General features: G+C 40.3%; 1 protein-coding gene across 1 annotated transcript; it reads right to left on the bottom strand.

The window, feature by feature from the left end:
• Positions 1–2,834: 2,834 nt before the first annotated feature.
• SH2D1B (SH2 domain containing 1B) lies at positions 2,835–12,485 on the bottom strand. Its single transcript, XM_010205741.1, has 4 exons — positions 12,352–12,485; positions 8,019–8,082; positions 5,293–5,461; positions 2,835–2,872 (listed from the first exon to the last, which is right to left on the bottom strand). Exons 1-4 carry the CDS (start codon positions 12,483–12,485, stop codon positions 2,835–2,837), a joined length of 405 nt encoding a protein of 134 aa, XP_010204043.1.
• Positions 12,486–19,475: the final 6,990 nt, after the last annotated feature.

Raw genomic sequence — 19,475 nt, 5'->3', positions numbered from 1 at the left:
GCCGGCCGCCTGCGCCGGCGGCTCCGTCACGTACCCGCGCAGGCCGGCAGTCCCAGCGTGGGATGCTGGCGGTGTGGACGCGTTTGAACATGCTTTTTAGAAGGGCAGGCGCTTACTCCTTTTACTGACTCCTTACTCCTATTACTCCTTGTACTGGGCCTAAAAAGAATTCTAGGAATATGTATATGAACCTCATTTTTTCATGCTGTTAACAGGTATTCATAAAATCATAGAATCATAGAATGGTAGGGTTTGGAAGGGACCTTTAGAGATATCTAGTCCAACCCCCCTGCAGAAGCAAGTCAACCTAGATCAGGTCACGTAGGAACATGTCCAGGCGTGTCTTGAAGACCTCCAAGGAAGGAGACTCCACAACCCCTCTGGGCAGCCTGGTGCAGGGCTCCCTCATCTGAACAGTGAAAAAGTTTTTCCTTTTATTTCTTTGGAACCTCTTATGTTCCAGCTTGTACCCATTGCCCCTTGTCCTATTGTTGGACATTACTGAGAACAGCCTGGCTCCATCCTCCTGACACCTGCCCTTTACCTATTTAAATGGAACTTTTTGTGCTCCACCTTCATCCCACTACCCCCTGTCCTGTTGCTAGACACCATAGAAAAAAGGGATGTCCCAACCTCCTGACACCTACCATTTAGATATTTGTAAATACTAATGAGATCCCCCCTCAATCTTCTCTTTTCTAGACTAAACAGCCCCAGTTCCTGCAGCCTTTCCTCATATGAAAGATGTTTCAGTCCACTGATCATCTTGGTGACCCTGCGCTGGACTCTCTCCAGAAGTTCTCTGTCCCTCTTGAGCTGAGGAGCCCAGAACTGGACACAGGACTCCAGATGAGGCCTCACCAGGGCAGAGTAGAGGGGGAGAAGAACCTCCCTTGACCTGCTGGCCACACTCTTCTTGATGCATCCCAGGATGCCATTGGCCTTCTTGGCCATGAGGGCACATATTTCTGTAAAGCACAACTGTAATTTAAATTGAAGTATAAACTTATTTTTTCTTCTTAATCCTTCCTTCCTCTGTTAAATCCTTGATCCCTGGCATGCTCTGCACTTCAGCTGACCACCTTGGAGGTAACACCTGAGAAGGGACCATCAGGTCCAGATGTAGTATTTGGAGCTGCAGCCGCTGTGGTGTTATATACCTCATTCTGAATCATGGCTGCCTGCACTGCCAGGCTTTAACAGAGCAACTAAAAAGCACCACAGCCCAGCCCCTTGTACCCTTCAACTGTAAATAAGCCTGTTCAGCCATCAGGAATCACCCAGTCAGGGTCATGAAGCACAGCTGGGATTCCTTGTCACTCAACCTTTTCCTAAGCTTGCATGACAGTGTGAGTGACTGAGCATGTGGGGGACTGCTGAGACTCTAATTTCAGAAAAACTGCAATGTTGTGCTCTGTTAAAGACCAGGCTGCTGGCTTTGGGATGTCTGAACATAGCAGCTGCTCAGTCTTGCACATGTGGTAACCAGCTATCAGGTTGTCTGCCGAATTCTGCAAATGAACAGGCACAGCAGTGTATGTGCTTCTAGAAGGCGAGGATTTTGTGGGTTTTTTCCTCTTCCGTAGTACCATTTTTCATGGACAACTGCTTTCTTTTCAATTCATGATTTTTGGATACATATGTTTATATTTTTGGTGAAGCCAGAGTTAATTAATATTTTTTGTCTTCTTCATGCTAGAAAGATCAATTGAGCTTGGCGTTGGAAACTGTAAGTGCTGTTAAATTAATAAAGAACTCCAAAGCATTGAAAGATACAAAAGGCTTTTAACAAACAGTGGTGTGAAAGAAACATAACAGAAAGAAATCTAACTAGTATTACCCATTAGAATACATAAATAATTTGTGAAAGATCTTAAAAAAAACCCCAAATGTCTTCATCAAAATCACAAATGGAGAGAGAGTTGGCACTAGTGACTGAGAAAATCAAGACACGTTCCAGTGCTGGCTGCTAGTTGCAGGCCACCTTTAGAACAAAAGTATATTAGTAAATATTGAAAATTAGGCATTACATTTAAAAAAAATCCATCAAAACCCATACACATGATAATACAGAGATATGTAGGAAGCATTCTCATATATACAGTACCTATTAAAAAAATAGGATGTGTTCATATTGACTTATATGTAGAACTTGCACTCCTCTTACAAGAACCATTAATATTAAAAGTATTTCAAACCACTTACATGTTGTTGATTCATTCTTTATGGCATGGATTTAACAGAGCCTTTTTGTTTAAATTTAGATTATTCCACATTGCAGGGTAGTACAGGTATTCCTTGATGCAGCTGAAACACTGTCAACTTCTCCAACAATGAGGTAACATGAAACATGCACAAAATAACAGAGTTTAAAGGGTTTTAATGTGTATATGATGACAGTAGAATTTTGGATGTGTATGGCTTTTATCAACAGATAAAATTCACGTTTATTTGTTGTATTTATATTGCCGTTTTCTAAAAAATTGTTCATTTTAGCAGTAGACGTCTTTGACTGTTGACTGAAAAAACAGAGTACACATACATGGACACAGATACTCTTCCCTGCCCCTACCCTCCAATACGTACATGCACACATATGTATATTTCTATTACAAAAAGTAATTCTTTTGTTGCTCAACAAAAATATATAGTAGCTTGTACTGGATATACTGAGAGAAAATACAGCTGCTCTGACAACACAAAAGGAGGAGAGAAATTCCAGAGGTACAGATCCAGAGTGGAATGTGGCCAGTTGGCAGCTCTTCTCAGCTGATCCATTCTGCTATGGCACAGCCTGAAACAGCAGCTTCCCACACTGTCAGGTTGCAGATCATTCAGGGTAAGACAACGATATAATCGCTGTCATCAATTTCTGTAAAGAAAGCAATAAAACCAAAAAGATGTCATTGCAAATGTCTTCTCTGAAAGGTCACGGCAAGCAGAATGGCCTATGGCTGTGTTGTTGGGCAGTTAGTAACTCAGTTTGGTTTCTCAGTATTCTCTCTGCTATTGCAAGGCCAACCTGTAGGCCCTGTGTAATGTGGACTGAGTCCTCCAGGAGCCTGTATGGAGGCAAAGCCTGCATTGTCTTTTCTGAGCCAGCGAGCTCTGTTGTTAAACAGTTATATCCACGTGAGACCTCTTTTTCCTGAGGAAGAATCAAAAGTTGGAAATCATTCATACTTAGTCAATTGGTTCCATAGCCAAGATAGCTGTGACTATAGCGTAACACCTACTTTCTTCTCTAAGTAAATACCCCACTGAAAAGCTCTCTTCCCACCCAAGAGAGGAGAGCATGAAAAAAACCTTTACCTCTTAGACCTTGTCAGATTTATTATGCTTTCTCAGAAGCCAAAGGAAAGGCAAAAATTGAATGCTTGGGACTCAGTCTCCATTATGGAAATTTACTGAAACAGACACCCACTGACAAGTTATTCCTAGGCTAGAAAACAAAAAATGTCCAACAGCCAGTATCATGACCCCAGTCCCTTGAGGTGTTACGCTGGTCTCACTGGAATGCTCAGTCCTGCAGGTGTGACAAAGCCAGCTGTTGGTGCAGAGTGAGGGACCGGGCCGAAAAAGGATGGTGTTTGCTTTAGAAAGCACTGTGGTGTTTCATGTGGTAACTGCATTTCAGAGAGATACCCATCATGACGTTAACCTCAGCCCCTTGCCACTCCTCCGCCTCTGCCTTGAGCATGTCTGAGGGGGAAGTTTAGAATATTGTATAAGTTAAATTTAAATTAAATTGAAAGAGCAACAGTTCCAAAGTAACAAAATCCTCCATTTTTCTGGGAAACCACAAAGATGTTGACAGTGAAATGAAAGGGTTTGTTTTCCTCCCTGTGAGTTCAGACCAAGACATTGTGCATCTTTTGGAAAGTTCATGTTGGAAAACCAGACAATAAAATATGTATTACACCTTATTTTTCCTAAAAATATGTCCATGTTAATGCAGTATTTTCCATCTCCCTGGAGTTGCAATAACAAGATACTATAAAAACCTTTTTAGAGCTGATGTGGCATATCTGCTTTAGCAATCCAAATGACAATTTGTTGGAGACACTGACAGTATCGCTTTGGCACTGTTTGTTTCTCTCTGCAGGGTTGTTGCAGCTGTAGCCCCTAAAAATGCAACTCAGTGCATGAACTGCTGGGGAGAGCTCACTCCTGCCTGTCCTGTCTGCTTGACACAGGAGTGCCAGAGCTGTTGCGCTTTCTGTTGTGTACAAAGAAGCAATGTCTATTGTACAGCCAGGAGGTATGGCTGAAGCATAGGGAGGCTGGCCACCATGACCACATTTTACCTAGTGTTAGTCATCAGATAGAAACCATGCAGAAGACTAGATACTCTTAAGATTTTTTTCCTTTACGATAGCTGTGCTTAATGTAAGTTTTTCCCTTGCTCATGTATGCTCTCTCTGTGGCTCTTGTTACACTTTGAGCAACTAGAAGAGATTCAAAGTTATTTTTCAGCCTGTGACCTGATGGAGACCAAGCTGAGCATCATACAGCAGTAAAATGAAGAATAGCTTTCAAAAGTGCATGAGGGATGTTACCAATAGTATCTCTATTCATCCTCTCCAAACCAAGAACGTAAAGATGGCACAACGCTATAAAACAGGATCTCTCACTTTGTGAAAAACTCTACCTTTCTTGTACCCGTTTGCAGAATATTTCTGTCAGGGTGTAGTATTATATCCTGTACATGGGACTCATGAGCATAAATTAGCACAAGATCAACCAGAGACTGAACTCTCAGTTCTAAAGCGGTGAGCTCCTGGGCACAAGGCTATATGCTTCTTATTTCCAACATATTAACTGAAAATATTCATACAAATCACAACAAACCATGAGCTGGTTGGCTTTTTTTCCCCCCCCTCACTAGCATCTCAAAATTAACTGAGTTAGATTTCAGTATAAAAGCAGCTTTCATTGTGAACAATGAAGATAGAGGACAGTTTCAACTCCTAGTGAAGTGGAGGAGCCTGTCAGCTTGGTAGAACTTGGCAGCTGGTAAAACTGGTCCTCAGACTTCCCTGGCCTAGAGGGATCAGCACATTTGAAGGAGTGAGCTATGGGCAATATCATGCATTACCTCCTGTATATCTTACAATTTTGACTTCATAATTTGTAGTGGATGGGTGTATGTAGCCAGTGAACGTATGAGAGAAGGATCTTGAACTTCTCTCCGTGTGAGCTGGACTCAGAGGACACATAGCAACTATTCACCACAAACCTTGTAATCATCTTAAAAAATACAGCCCGCAAAGGCAGAGCTAAATTTCTCACCATCATAAGTGTCATCGTTTCCTGACTTGAACCTCTGTCTTCTTTGTGAGGCCTTTGGTTTCTTTACTGGGTAACGGAGGTTTGTTATTAGTCCTTGATTTGGCTTTTCATAATTGTATATCAGGTCCTTTAGGGTTCTGAAGATCATGTCTGGAGTACCTTCAGTAGTCTGAAAGGAAATGTTTACAAATATGTAAAGGATGGGTGTCAGGAGGATGCAGCCAACCTGTTCTCAGTGATGTCCAATGATAGGACAAGGGGCAACGGATACAAGCTGGAACATCAGAGGTTCCAAAGAAACATAAAGAAAAACCTTTTCACTGTGAGGGTGATGGAGCACTGGAACGGGCTGCCCCTTTGGGTTGTGGAGTCTCCTCTGGGGACATTCAAAACCCACCTGGAAGAGTTCCTGTGTGAGCAGGGGGGTTGGATTACATGATCTTTCAGGCCCCTTCCAACCCTTAAGATTCTGTGATTCTGGGAAAGGAAAATAAGGTTTGTTTGCAACTGCCCTTCACATAATCTCCTAATTGAAATGAATGGTAGGTTGTTTCTTGTTTACCAAAGAGCTGTTTTGTAAACTGATTTCATAACAAGATACTGTACTATCCTTAGAACACTGGGGACACCTGTTTGGTGATGTCGTTGCAACACTAAGCGTAACCTCAACCTTTTTTTTTTAAATAAAGAACATCAGTATAAAATATTAAAATATTGTATTTAAACAACCATGTGACAAGCAGCAGCCTAATGTTTCACAAAATGTCAGCATTGTCAAGCAAGGGACATGGGCAGAGATAGCGGATGTGTCTGAAAATCCATATGAAAGTCCCCAGCACCAGCTTTCTCTTTTAGGCAGGAGCTTATTGCATTTCCATCTTTGTGACTTGCGTTGGTGACTTCCTAGGTCAAACACAGAGAATGGCAGTCCTAAGTGGGAGATCAGCGTTCTTACAAACTGCTTTTTAATGTGCGGGTTCATGCAGCTGGCCTGAACCACTTCCATGGCACAGCCTCTCAATGATCTGTACGGAAATCATAGAACCACAGAATGGCAGGGGTTGGAAGGGACCTCTAGAGAACATCTAGTCCAGCCACCTGCTCAAACAGGTTCACCCAGATCAGGTCACACAGGAATGCATCCAGGCAAGTTTCGAAGACTTCCAGAGAAGGAGACTCCACACCCTCCCTGGGCAGCCTGTGCCAGGGTTCCCTCATCCTCACAAGAAATAAATTTTCCTCATGTTTAAGTGGAACTTTTTGTATCCCAGCTTATGTCTAGTTTCTGTGTTCCAGCTTATGACTTTGCAGTGCTGGTGGCTTCAGGACAGTGACAGACAGCAGTCATGTCTAATCACAGCAAGGGTCCTACTGCTAGTCATTAAAAGTGAGTGGGGCTTTCATTTTGATTTATTTCCTATCTAACAATCTGTTCTTTGATTTTCAGCATCCTTTGTCTTCCCTTTGGCCCTGTATGGGCTGGGTGCCATTGTCTCTGTGTACTGGGTCTGGCTGGGATGGAGTTAACTTCCTTCATAGCAGCTTGTATAGTACTGTGTTTTGAATTTGTGACTAAAACACTGTTGATAACGTGTGCTTTCTTTATCTAGCAAACTTTTATCTTTATCCAGGAGTTTCCTCACTTCTGCTTTTCATGTTCTCTTCCTCCCACCCTATCCCACTACTGGTGAAGAGGGAGCAAGCAGCTGTGTGGGTGCTTGGCTGATGGTTGGGATCAGCCTACTGCACTCCAGAAAGCTCAGGGCTGAATCTGGCCCTTTAAAAAATCCAGTCTCCCCTCCACCATCAGTGTATTATTTCAGGCTATTATTTTAGGAAGCCAGAACAATCTAACTGAAAAATCTGAAGAACAGAACTCTTCTTTCACATTCTTGGCAAAAACTTATAAGGAAAACTGAGTTTGAAAAAAATCCTAAAGATATTTGAGTTATTAGCTGCTGATAGGAATGACAGTAAGCCCCAGTAGAGTGGCTATAGTCCAAAATAGACTCTTTTTTGTCAACAAACCATTATTTTTCATGTGAAACTGTGTATTTTGTAATGAGTCCAAACTAAGAAAGAAAGAAGCAAGAAATTACCAGCATGTGGGAGCTTGGTGTGTCCTTTATGGGGTATGGTCCTCATTCCACATAAATGCTACTTAATTGATGTTATTCCTGTTGGCTGTCCTACTACAAGCAGAGGAGGGAGCCATCTTTTAAGTGTCCTCTCACCTTGGCTAAGGATTTGATTGATGCAGCCTGCTGTTAAGCTTATTCAAGCTGTAAGCAGCATTACCTGAAGTCATCACTTCAGGTGCCTCGGAATTGCACAGAATTATTAATTATCATTTTAAATAAAAAAGATCATTGCAATATTGAAAACTCCTACAAGATGCTGGGTGCAATGGCAGAGCTTTCAAATAGAAAGAGCTAATTATGAACAGGAGCAAGTAACAAGAGTGATAGATTTTTCTTCAATGCTGTAAAAAATAAATGGTCAAATCAGAAGACAACTGGTCAACAAATAACAGATTCACTTAGGTTATAACAGAATTCTACAAGGAGAATAGCTACTCTGAGCTCATATGTCATAAGAAGTCAATAATTGAGTAATGAAAGCAAGCTTGGAAATATTTTCTATGTTAATGTGTTTATGGATGTTAACTTTTAAAATCAAGACAATGATCTTCAGTGCTATCTTTACAGATGAAATGAGTTACTCACCTGTATTCTAAAATATCCTTCTTGTTCCCTGAAGATACGATAAGTGTAGATGAATTCTTCAAAGCTGTGAAAATGTGGCATACATTATGCTTTTGATAGATTGTCAGACAGCTGCAACTTGTTTAGACTTGGTTAACTCTCAGACTTTACATCTGATTGGACTAATTGTCAGACAACCTTCTGCAATGGAAAGACAGTGGTAATATGTACTCCTTCAACAGTGGACCTATAAGGAAAACGTAAATGGCTACAAAGACAAAAGTGAGCTGCTGTTCTTTAAGTCATATTCTAGGGGAAAATGAGCTGTCTTCCAGCTAATTACCACATCCACAAGAGAAGCAGTCATCTTTTAAAACACTGATCTACAGCTGAAACAAGGATGAGAGATTCAGCTGGTATATGACACAACACGGCAATGCTGTATGGAAGCAAATGCATTGGCATGGAGTGGCGCTCTGAATGATTTTGACCTGCTGGCATTCCTCTAAAGAAGAGAGCAGGTGAGGAGACTGGCACACATACACAGGAATGTGAAGTTACAGAATGTTTTATGTGTGATGTGCTTTCTTTCTGGGAGCCCTGAAGCAACTGCAGCACCATCAGTTCACACTGTTATTGCCCTGATGCTACCTCACACAGTGACTCCTTGAGTTGTCTGTAGATTCGTGTATTTCAGATGTGATCATGTACCAGGCTACTTCATCCTAGAATATGTTTGACTTGATCACAGTATAGCTAGAAATGTGTATGATACTGAACATATACTCAAAGTGCATATGGTATTAAGGACTTAACAGTGGGCAGAGCCTCTAATTCCTGCTCCTGAAAGTGGACACTGTGGTAGAAGGAAGAAAAATCCACATTTTTAACAAAGAGCGAGACTGGAAATGTCTGCGAACAACAGGTAGAATTAAAGACATGAGAAGCTCTGCAGTAAAATTGAAGAAGACAAATAGAGAAAATGTAAAATGAGAAAACATTTCATATTCTGAAATATAAGAATACTCTAACCAGGATTTTCAAATAACTTATGAACTAAACCTAACAGAAGTCTTTATATAAAAGTAATAACCCACCCTCCCGTCAATCTTCTTATCCTCCTCAGGAGTGCTACCTCCCTAAAGTTCATTTTGCTTCAGTTATATCTGAAGAATTAATGGAGAAATGTTAGAAGAAAGTGGCCTCCAGTCATCAGCACCCAGAAAATGACTGTGCAGGTCCTACTTCTAAGAAAATTATCCCTCCTCTGCATTTCCCAGGGTTTTAGTTTTTAAAAGTACGATGTATTCGAACACTCAGGCTGCCAATGGCTTTGGATTTATTTTATCAACAGAAATACAAGATTTATCAAATACTGCAGCTGTAACTATTCAGAAGATGAGTTGGAGATCATGAGCATGATCAAAAGCAGCAGTAATGTTGCAAAGAAATATATACCACAAATAAGTGGGGTGGAGGGCAAAGCAGTAACTGAGAGCAAGTTCTTCTAACTGTTACTCATATTCATCACTTTTAACTGTTACTCATATTCATGACTTCTACTTCCACATTAACTACTAAATGCTTACCAACAGCTGCATATGGTACAAATTAATAAAGTGCCTGATTTGGGTACAGGGAGATCCAATGGCAGAAAAACATGGTGAGAGGAACTTCTTTTTGAGAACAATGTGTTAAACCATAAAGAGAACAGTTGCAAGAGCAGTAAGTCTGGAGTGAGACACTTTCAAAAGAGCAGGGACAGGTTTGAATGTGTATCTCTGCCCATGGATCAGCTAATTTGAGAGATGTGCATTTAGTTGTGCATCAACCATGTTAGGTGCTTGTGTTGCTCGATGTTTTGCCAAATGTCAGGCAGCGGTGGAAAGGACACAGACACCAATAAAAACGTTAATCTTACCTTACTGTTTACTTCAAAATGTTACAGAAAATAAGATAAAGCATTCAGTTACAACAATAAACCCATGACATTCTTATTCCTAATTAGCAAAGAGCATAAGCAAGGTAATGCATCTAGTCATTATTACAAGAGAATAAATAGCAATAAGGATTAAGAAAGATACATCACCATTTGTTGATATGTTAAACAATCATCCAGACCCACAGTTGCTGGGGTGACCCAGATGCAATGAGAGTTGGGAGAGCATGTCCTGGCAATTGGGAAGTGCTGCACAATGTGTCCACCCAAGTTGAAGCTACCAAAGAGTCACTGCATGGGGGTCCTGATTTATAGTCCAAACCTGTCAAGTTAGGATGACTTGCATTTTCTTCATGTGGGAACATCTGGCTTATCATCCTTTGAGTTGGATCTCGCCCAAGTCTGGCCAGGACTTAGAGAGGAACCCAAGGGAGTATTTTTGATTTTGTGGCTTTTAACTTCATGTTTTTCAACTGATAGGTGTCTGCTGGTGGCTGCTAAAAAAGCTGATACTCTTAGCAAGTACCGCAGATGGCTGTTAAACAGCTGCTAGTGCTATTTTGCAGGGTCAGTCTAAAAGGCAACTAATGTCTGAGGCCTGTTATCCAGACCTTGGCATATCAGTGCTATGCAATGTTTTAAGACGCAATTCTAACCTAAAAGTTGTCTTGGAAGAGCAAAGAGAGTTTTAGTGTTGATTGCTTCCAATTTTAGAGTTGACAGCTTTCCTCCTCCTAGTCAACCATTGACAGACAGTTCAGTCACTGAGGCAATTTTGAGCCAATACACTACTATCATCCCATTTGCCATCTGAAGACAACCCTTGCTTTCACCTCTGCCAGCCATTATCTGTTACACCATTGCTGCCACCCCTACAACTGTTACATTGTTAATGCACAAGTTAAAGTCAAATACACTAAACACTAAAGTTCTTCACAGTTTTGGACACCAACAACTCAGAAAAGCTAGCTGGAAGTCACATACTTTTTCCTGCCTAGAACACTGTCAACAAATGCTTGCATGTCTGCAAGCTATCACATGGTAGATCTGCTTTGCCCTTGAAAAAAAAAAAAGAGAAGAAGAAAGGAAAAATACCTTAGTGTGGCTCTAAGCTTTGTGTCAGCTTGCATCTGCCCCCAATGTAGTCTGTAGTCATGCCCTCTGTAGTCTGCCTGAACTACGATGGACCATGCACACACCTAAGTAGCCCTTCAGTTTCTCATCTACCTCTACTGCATGAGATCTCAACAGCCATCTTCTCATCTCATGGACTAATATTGTCATTCTTCTTCCATGCCAGGATCCTCATTTGTCCCTTCTGATGGGGCATATATGACCTTTCCCTCCCACACTCCCTGCTCTCCTCACATCCCCTACCTTCCACACCATACTGAAAGTAGGTTCCCACAGTTCACTCCCTGAAGGCTTTATCTCCTTCCTGTCTCCTCTTCTCCTTACTCTGTAACTTCATGGACCTCTTTTTTTTGACCCTCCAACCCCATACTACTCCATTTCCCTCCCTCCTTTTCTCCCTGTTCCTTTGATTTGTTTCAAAAGAAATGAGTTTCTGAACATTGATTTTTTAAAAATTCTGATATTTTTGGATTAATTAGATGAAGTGTTAAGATTTTTTCATGTCACACTCAAACACATCCTCAAGGAGAGTGTAAAACCTCATAGGGTCAAAGAAAGAAAGACTCAGAATTACTAATTTATAAACTCTGAACACATTAGGAACAGATCAATTATAATGGAAAGTGTGAAACAGGCTTCTTGAAAGGGAAAGAAAAGTGCTATTCCCTCTAGGAAAGGAAAATAACTTTTTTAAAAAAAGAAATTTTAATAGTATTTAGAGGACTAGAAGTAGTAATTTTCTATACCTATCTTGTTCATGAGCTTGTCATATGGATTTGAAAAGGACTTCATAGCTTTCTGTCTCAGCTTGTGTTTGTATGTCAGATAAAATTCCACTGAGGCATAAAGCTAAGGTTTCATCAGCTAGAAAGCCTATGAAGAGAGAACTGGCTTGTAACCTCACATGAGACTTTTCAGTGTCTCAACAGTGCTAAAATGCTACTTACTCATCCTTACAGAGGCAGTAACTTTGAGTAAGGTTGTTACCCCATTTTGGCAGGCTAAGCTATTTTCTCCGAGCTCTTGTTATGGTCTGCAGAGAGAGACCAGCGTCAGCAGATTACAGTTCATCTGTCTGCTGTTGTATAAAATATCTTTTGCAAATGCCACCCTCTCGTCACTTACTATAAAAGAAGCCTAAGGCAACCAGCATTACTTGAATACATATACACATCTCTTTGGAGTCTGTTAATATTAGTGAACTGTCAATGTTACAGAAGATAAATGCTTGTCTTTGGATCTATCTGAAAACTTATTAAAAATTAGTATTAGAATACTTACAAAACGCAGAGACACAAGGCTCCTTCTACGCTTTCACTTTCTCGTATTAAATAGCTACCATTCTTTCCGTTCTTTGTCAGAAGTTCTTCACCAGTTCTTCTTGTTATCTTTCCATGAAAAAATGGGAACTCCATGGACAGAAGAAAACAAGGTCTCTTGCCTTTCAAAGTGATTCCAGAGAAAATCCAAAGCCTGGCCTGAAAAGAAAGCTTATTCCACAGGCAGCTGTTTGCAGACAAATGAAAAATGGAGTTGCTAAGCACAGCCACAAGTTCACCAGTGCTGTTATCATTGACCTATTGTAGGGTAGTTGGTCACTCGCCTGTGCTTACAGCTCATGAATACAGTGAGGGCAGGAAATGAGAAATGATTTGTGTACACTCGTCATGGTCCACATCAGAAGGGAAGAATCTTTTGTCACATGTTATTGGCTGACATTTGTGTATTACACTTCTAAGCTATGCAATAGCAAAGTTGACACCTAAGGATAATTATATTTCAAAGTTAACTTTTGTGTTTAAAGTGGCCCAAAGCCCTGCAAATAGGATTCTTAATCATAAATGCTGCTTGGTTTGATTTGTTTACTTGACAGAATTCCTCTCTCACGCAGTTGTTAAATTGTTTGGGTTTTGTTGCACTTTAAAAAAGTATTTTAACTTTTAATTTTTATTTGTTTGTTTGACTTTTCAAATATTGGTGAAAGTTACTCAGCAAAATTTGAGACTGAGATTTTTACAAAACAGAGCGTTCTCCCTCCCCATCCATTTCTTATTTTTAAAGTATAGCTATTTCATCAAGAAGTTCTGCTGTCATTGTACCATAGTTTAGGAAATATGTCTGGAAGAAGAAGTGGATCAGACAGTGCCTTTTGCCACCCCTGGAAGGCTGCTGTCCATTTGACAAGGATGGGATACGGCCATGTGTAGAACTGCCGCTCTCCGATGAAGGACTTGCTGCCCAGCATCATGGGAGATGCTTTCCCAGGCATTTTGTACTTTCCCTGATTGAAGCCAAAGACCAGGAGAGGAGCACAGAGACCTGGAGATAAAAACCAGGCTGGACAGAGTTTGTGAGGGATAGCAAACTGAGAGAAGACATAAAGGTGTAGGAGGAGCAGTAATTCAGATGGCAAGAAAGGCAGGAGAGACAGAGTCCTCAAAAGAAGACAGAAGGATCTGGGACCCCTGCAGTAGAGCCCACTCTCAAGGTCAAAATGCAGTCCAGATACATGAATGCTCACACTGGCAAAGGTCTTCATGATTTCAAAACATGCTGTTTGCATGTTCATCTGCCAGCTCTCACACGTAGGGCCAACTCTTTCTGAACTATGAAGTCCTCGTGATGTGTCATGATTTCCCTGTTGCCAAGCCATGTCAGTGACCCACTTGCCCCAAGGCAATTACCCCTGCAATTTCAGTTCAAGATGGTAACATCTGCCACCACTACTGCCACTTACTCTATTAGTACTGGTGATATTGGATCTGTGTGGTGCAATTCCCTGATCCACCTTGCTGATAATCTACACAGTAGAAAAGGGAATGCCAAAAGATGACATTTTTATATTTATCCCTTCTTTTTCACAAATCCCATCCCATTTCACTAAACTCAAAAAAGACTTGTAATGACAAATACTCAACAATTAGGATATACCAGAGCTATAGTACGCTGCTGGCAAAATCTCAGTTCTCCTCCCTTTATGTAAGTGAAGCATGATGAAGGATCAGGTATGATGGTGCAGATGGTCAATTATACAACTTTATTTTTTTCTATGTGTCATCTACCTCACAAAGCCATAGATAGGGCTACGCTTCAGGAGCAAGTCAGGACTGTATAGAGGAGAAAGAATTCATCTGTAAGAAGTTTAGAGGATTTTTTTTTGTTCAAGATTAATATGTGAATTTGAGAAAAGAAAATTGGTGCTTGTGGTGTTCTGATCAGCCTCACACATACGGCCATGGAAAACTCCAGAAAAGACTTGGCAATTCTCTGTTTAAACAGAGTTCATCACAATAAGCTGTAGAACTATGCAAGGATTTTAGTAGAGAAACAAAGTGTGAGATACAGTTGGCTGCTGGCACCTTGACCACAGAATGGGAAAAACAATCCTGTGGAAAAACAATGTAAATACCGACTGAACACTAGTAAGCAGGGAGAACTATGGTTGTACATGCAATTGTTCCTTTCATGTTTCTTACTTTGACAGTTTTATACACACAAAAAATCTTATATTAACATCAGTGTATTTAACTGCAAGTTAATTATACGTGACACTAATTGCATTTCCAGATGACATCGAAACCTAAAAATGGGAAGGGGAAGTTAAAGTTGAGGTCTGTATTGTGGTGACCACAGGTTACCAATGAAACAAATCCCTAGTCCTCAAGGGGGAACTAGTGGGAGTAGGGGGAAAATACCCTCCTTTACCTTACAAGTGTCCTTAAAAACATGTGGCAAAGATTCTTCTTCTTATCAAAGACACCTAGTTAAAATTGTTTGAGGCTCAGCTTTGCAAAGGAAGAGCTGCAGCTGTTCAGTGCTGCCGTACTTCAGGCAGGTTCTCTGTACTCTGCATTGAAAGGAAAGCAGATAGGAAACAACTGCAAATTCCTGTTTCAGGAAGGTGATGACTACATGTTCTTCACAGTTTTCCCTAAAGATGTCATCAGCTAGATGCAGACAGAAGAGAGTCATTTCAGTAGATCTTGCAGATTGGAGTCTAGAAGTTGCTTAGAGGGAAAAGGCAGTCACAGACACACGCTGCCTGCTGACTGCTTAGTGGAGTGCTTCTCTGATGACAAGAAAAACCTTAAGAAGGAGAAACTGCTTGCGGAGAAATGGGGGCTGGGGGCTCCTTTCCACACTAGTCACCATCCACAACCTTGACTATCTTCCTCCTCAGGCAACAGTAGGAGTAGCAGGTGTGTTCTTGACCACTTTTCCCTTTCCTGCCAATGGCAGATGCAGTGTTGGCTCTGGTCCTTAAGTCAGCACACTTCTGTTACATTGACTCCCTTCAGTAGCCTTGAACTATCTCTGAGAAAGATATGGTGATGTTTGAGGTGACCCTGAGACCCAAGAAAACGTCATGAGGCAAGGGAGAGAGCAAGTCATAGAATCATAGAATAATAGAATGGTAGGAGTTGGAAGGGACCTTTAGAGATCATCTAGTCCAATCCCCCTGCAGAAGCAGGTTCACCTAGACCAGGTTGCATAGGAACATGGCCAGGCAGGTCTTGAAGACCTCCAAGGAAGGAACCTCCACAATCCCTCTGGGCAGCCTGTGCCACTGCTCCCTCATTCTCACAATGAAATAGTTTTTTCTTATATTTAAGTGGAACTTTTTGTGTTGCACCTTCATCTCATTACCCCTTGTCCTGTTGCTAGCTAGAATAGAAAAAAAGGATGTCCCAACCTCTTGACACCCACCATTTAGATATTTGTAAATGTTAATAAGATCTCCCCTCAATCTCCTCCTTTCCAGACTAAACAGCCCCACTTCCCACACCCTTTCCTCATATGAAAGATGTTCCAGTCCCCTGATCATCTTGGTGGCCCTGTGCTGGACCCTCTCCAGAAGAAGTCATGAGTCACGAGGCAAGCAGAGAGCAGATTTTGGATGGATAAAATACACCAGTGGCAGGAAGAGAAAGAATGGAGAGAAAATCCTTTGTGGGGCATCCTGGGGAGCTTAGGAGAAACAGAAAAAGGAGCAAGACAGTGGAGTGACAGGAAGGATACCAAGGAAACGTTGAAAGAGAAGAAACAGTGGATCACAAAAAAAAGTTTAAAAGTGCTTAAGTGCATTTGTGTCATAAAAGAGAATTCAAATCAAGGGACTTGAGTGATAATGAATTTATCAAAGACCTTGCAACAATTTCAAGAGGCTCAATGGGATGAGAAGTTTTGGAATAGGAGTCAACAGCTACAGCTGACAGAAGGGCTAGTCTTGTAGTGGTATAATGGCCAAAGATTATGAGAAAATTAATGAAAAAACATTAATGTATGTAATGTTTGTAGGACTGAAAAAAGAAAGGACAGATGGTAAGGAGCTTGAGAATATTGGGAAAGAAGGTTTGAAAAGGAAAAAACTGTTTAAAAGGAAAAAGGTGTTAGCCTGTGAGAAAGTAATTCAGTATGCCATATAAACTTTTAAAGAAAACAAAACAAGGATAGCAGAAGGGTTAAAATTGGACGAAGACCTTAGCATAAACAAAAGGATTTGGAATAGACAACAAAGATGCAATTCTGCCCAGTGAAAACTATAGTGGGTGAGCCTGGTTTCATTTCTCATTTGCAGCTTGTTCTTTCGTTGGCCGTGCTTGCAGTGGTGTCAAGACTTTGAAGCTACTCTAATTCATGTGGCTGTAGGCAGTTTATAACAAGATGGGCTTTTAATTTCATAGTAAAAAAGAAGACCAAGAACTGCTCTAAGATCTGTGTAGTTTGTGATGAGAGGCCTGGGAAGGTACAATGACAGTAACGCCTCAAGACAGCAGGGCTTGAGTGTTGAGGCAGTCAGGCCAGGCTGAGCCTCTGGTCATTATCAGTCAAATCTTAGCTACAGCAAGATGAGTTGCATATGTAGTGAATCTGCTCTTAAAATAATTTTACTCCACTCCAAAACAGTATTAGGTTGGGTTTTTTTCTCCTCATCCAATGAAGAAAAATTCAGTTCCTATGATAGCCTCCTGTAGTGACTAACAAGCCTTGGATGTCAGAGAAAAGGAGTTTTGAGAGACTGTCACATGGAAAAAAAATAGCTGGATTATCACTACCTAAAAATCTTCTGTATGATAGAACACTTACATCGTTTAGTCAGTCACATGTTTTCTGAACTAAATATGACGACTTTCTTCAGTCTTTTCCCATAAGCCACATTTTCTTGCAATTCTTCTCTGAGTTGTTCTGTCACCACTTTGGATACTACTTCTATAAAATTTGATGGCTATCATTGAACAAATTTTTTTGATTGTAAAAGAATAGCTGTCAAAGAAATACCACCTGCAATGATTTGGAAGCAGTGTCAAGTCCTGCTTGAGTATATATTTAATTTCTTTTTTGCCATAGTCCTGCCTTTACCCTTTCTCAGTTTTATCTTTTGTTAGTGTAAAACTTAGTGAGGCTTTTTCATAGTGATAGCTCGTATTGTCAAACACATTTGGAGCTCTGCTTCTACAGCTTCTGGCTGTAGCTCTAACACAGCAAAGCTCTTGATAGCACCTCTAGTAAGAACAGGAAATTTGAAGAGGAGCTACGTTGCTTGAAAACATGAAGAGTTAAGTGTTCAGAGAGGGTGTGGGAGATTAGGGCTAAATTGACAGTTGTGGTCAAAAGTAGCTAAAAGAGCAATTGCTGTGCTTGACAACAGTTGTGAATAAAGCAGGAAGCTAAAGAGTCATGTGTTATTTGACCAGACAAACAAAAATGTAAGATAAGAAAATAGAAAAAACCCTTTTATAACCAAATCTCTTGAAAATTTGAATTCTCATTAAGCTATGTCACTAGATGATCACAATACCCTAGTTTATTGTGCAAACTGAACCAAAAAAGATTTTTTCAAGAAGTACACTCACAGTACCAAATTAACTTTAATTTTGCAAAGTTCACAGCCTTAGCATAATAACCATACCAGTCTGTACTTTTACAATGTATTGTGCCTGAATACAAATGGTTTTTGTGGTATTTGTTGATAATAAGATTTACTTTAGACCAAAAGAAAGATGGTTATGTTAATTCAAGAAGAAAATTTAACTAGTGTGTCTGTTACTTACAGATTGCTGATAGAGCTGTCTGCATAGTGCCAGCAGAGTTCTCCAAGGCTCCAGAACTCTGACGTCTTTCTAATAAAATATGAACCTAGGAGGAAAAACCTTAACATAATCTATTTTTTAAAATACAAGTAAATTGAAAATGATCCTTCAAAATGCAAACTTCTCTGTTTTTAAAAGAATTAAAAAGTCGTAGAAACAAACAAAAAAGGTTTATGTATCTATAAAATACATGAATATGTGTAAGTAGTGGGGTTTGGTTTTGAAATTATCTAGAAGTTTGCTTTAAAATTTACTTACAAGATACAGTCACAAAATAACATTTTCCTTCTTGCTGTCAACTCTATTGTCAATATTCTCAGTGATCCATATTCCTAAGCTTGTATTTCCAATTTTTGTGTTTAAGTTAATATAGTTCTAGAAAAAAAAATCAGAAAAAAATGAGAGATGAGAAAAGGTTTCTATTGACATAAGAGTTTTCCATGTCTTTAAACTGAAGAAACTGGTGGCCTAAAGTGGCCCCTCAAAGACACCTCACTGTCGAGACTTTGACCAGCCAGTGTGGAACAGGTGTGGAATCCCACTGGCACTGGAACTCTTGAGCTGCTTTGCAAATGCAGAGGAAGAATTCAGCCTGGAAACACATTCCAGGTGCAAGATTTCACCAAAATTCCTCTGTAGGCTTCAATGAAATACCTGCTTCACCAAGAAAATTATTTACTTGGAGTTCCTTCAATGCATGATAAACAGCACAGAGCTTTGTAAGAAGTCCACTTGGACTTTCTTGTAATAAATTTACACTACTACGATGACATGGTCTTCAAGACCTTAGAAAATACATTCTTCATCTTCTTTTAACAAAAGCACCTCTCTCACCAAGTTTGACAGTCCTGATTCATGTTAACTGCTATGCACCCTGAAAATTCAGCTCCCAAGAAATCATTGGTGTCAAATGTCACATAAAACAATCATCACGGTGTCCCCAAAGTACTTCCTTCCTGTTAAGAAATGTTCAAATAAAGCTGTGGGGGATGATGAAATCTCCTTACAGTTAACCACATTTTGCTACATGCTACATCAAATATAAGTTCACTATAAAACTCTCCTTTGCAGCTTTTGTCTTACTATTTGACAATAAGACTCTGACTAGGTTGTCCATCTGTCCTTCCCATCTTGAGTATTATCAACATTGACATCTTTTTTGCCTCCTCCATTTACTCTTACTAATACATCTTTTTACCCGTACTAATGTCTTCCTAGTCAGTAAGTTGCCACTCTTCTGTCCAGAGAGCCATGTACCTGGCAACTACAACTTGCTGCTTTGGAACATCAGCTTGTCTTAATGCTACTGGTTTC

Source organism: Colius striatus, chromosome 1 (assembly GCF_028858725.1).
Source record: "Colius striatus isolate bColStr4 chromosome 1, bColStr4.1.hap1, whole genome shotgun sequence".
Lineage (NCBI taxonomy): Eukaryota > Metazoa > Chordata > Aves > Coliiformes > Coliidae > Colius > Colius striatus.
The sequence above is the reverse complement of the archived record's forward strand: the minus strand, read 5'-3'. Positions and strand labels throughout refer to the sequence as shown.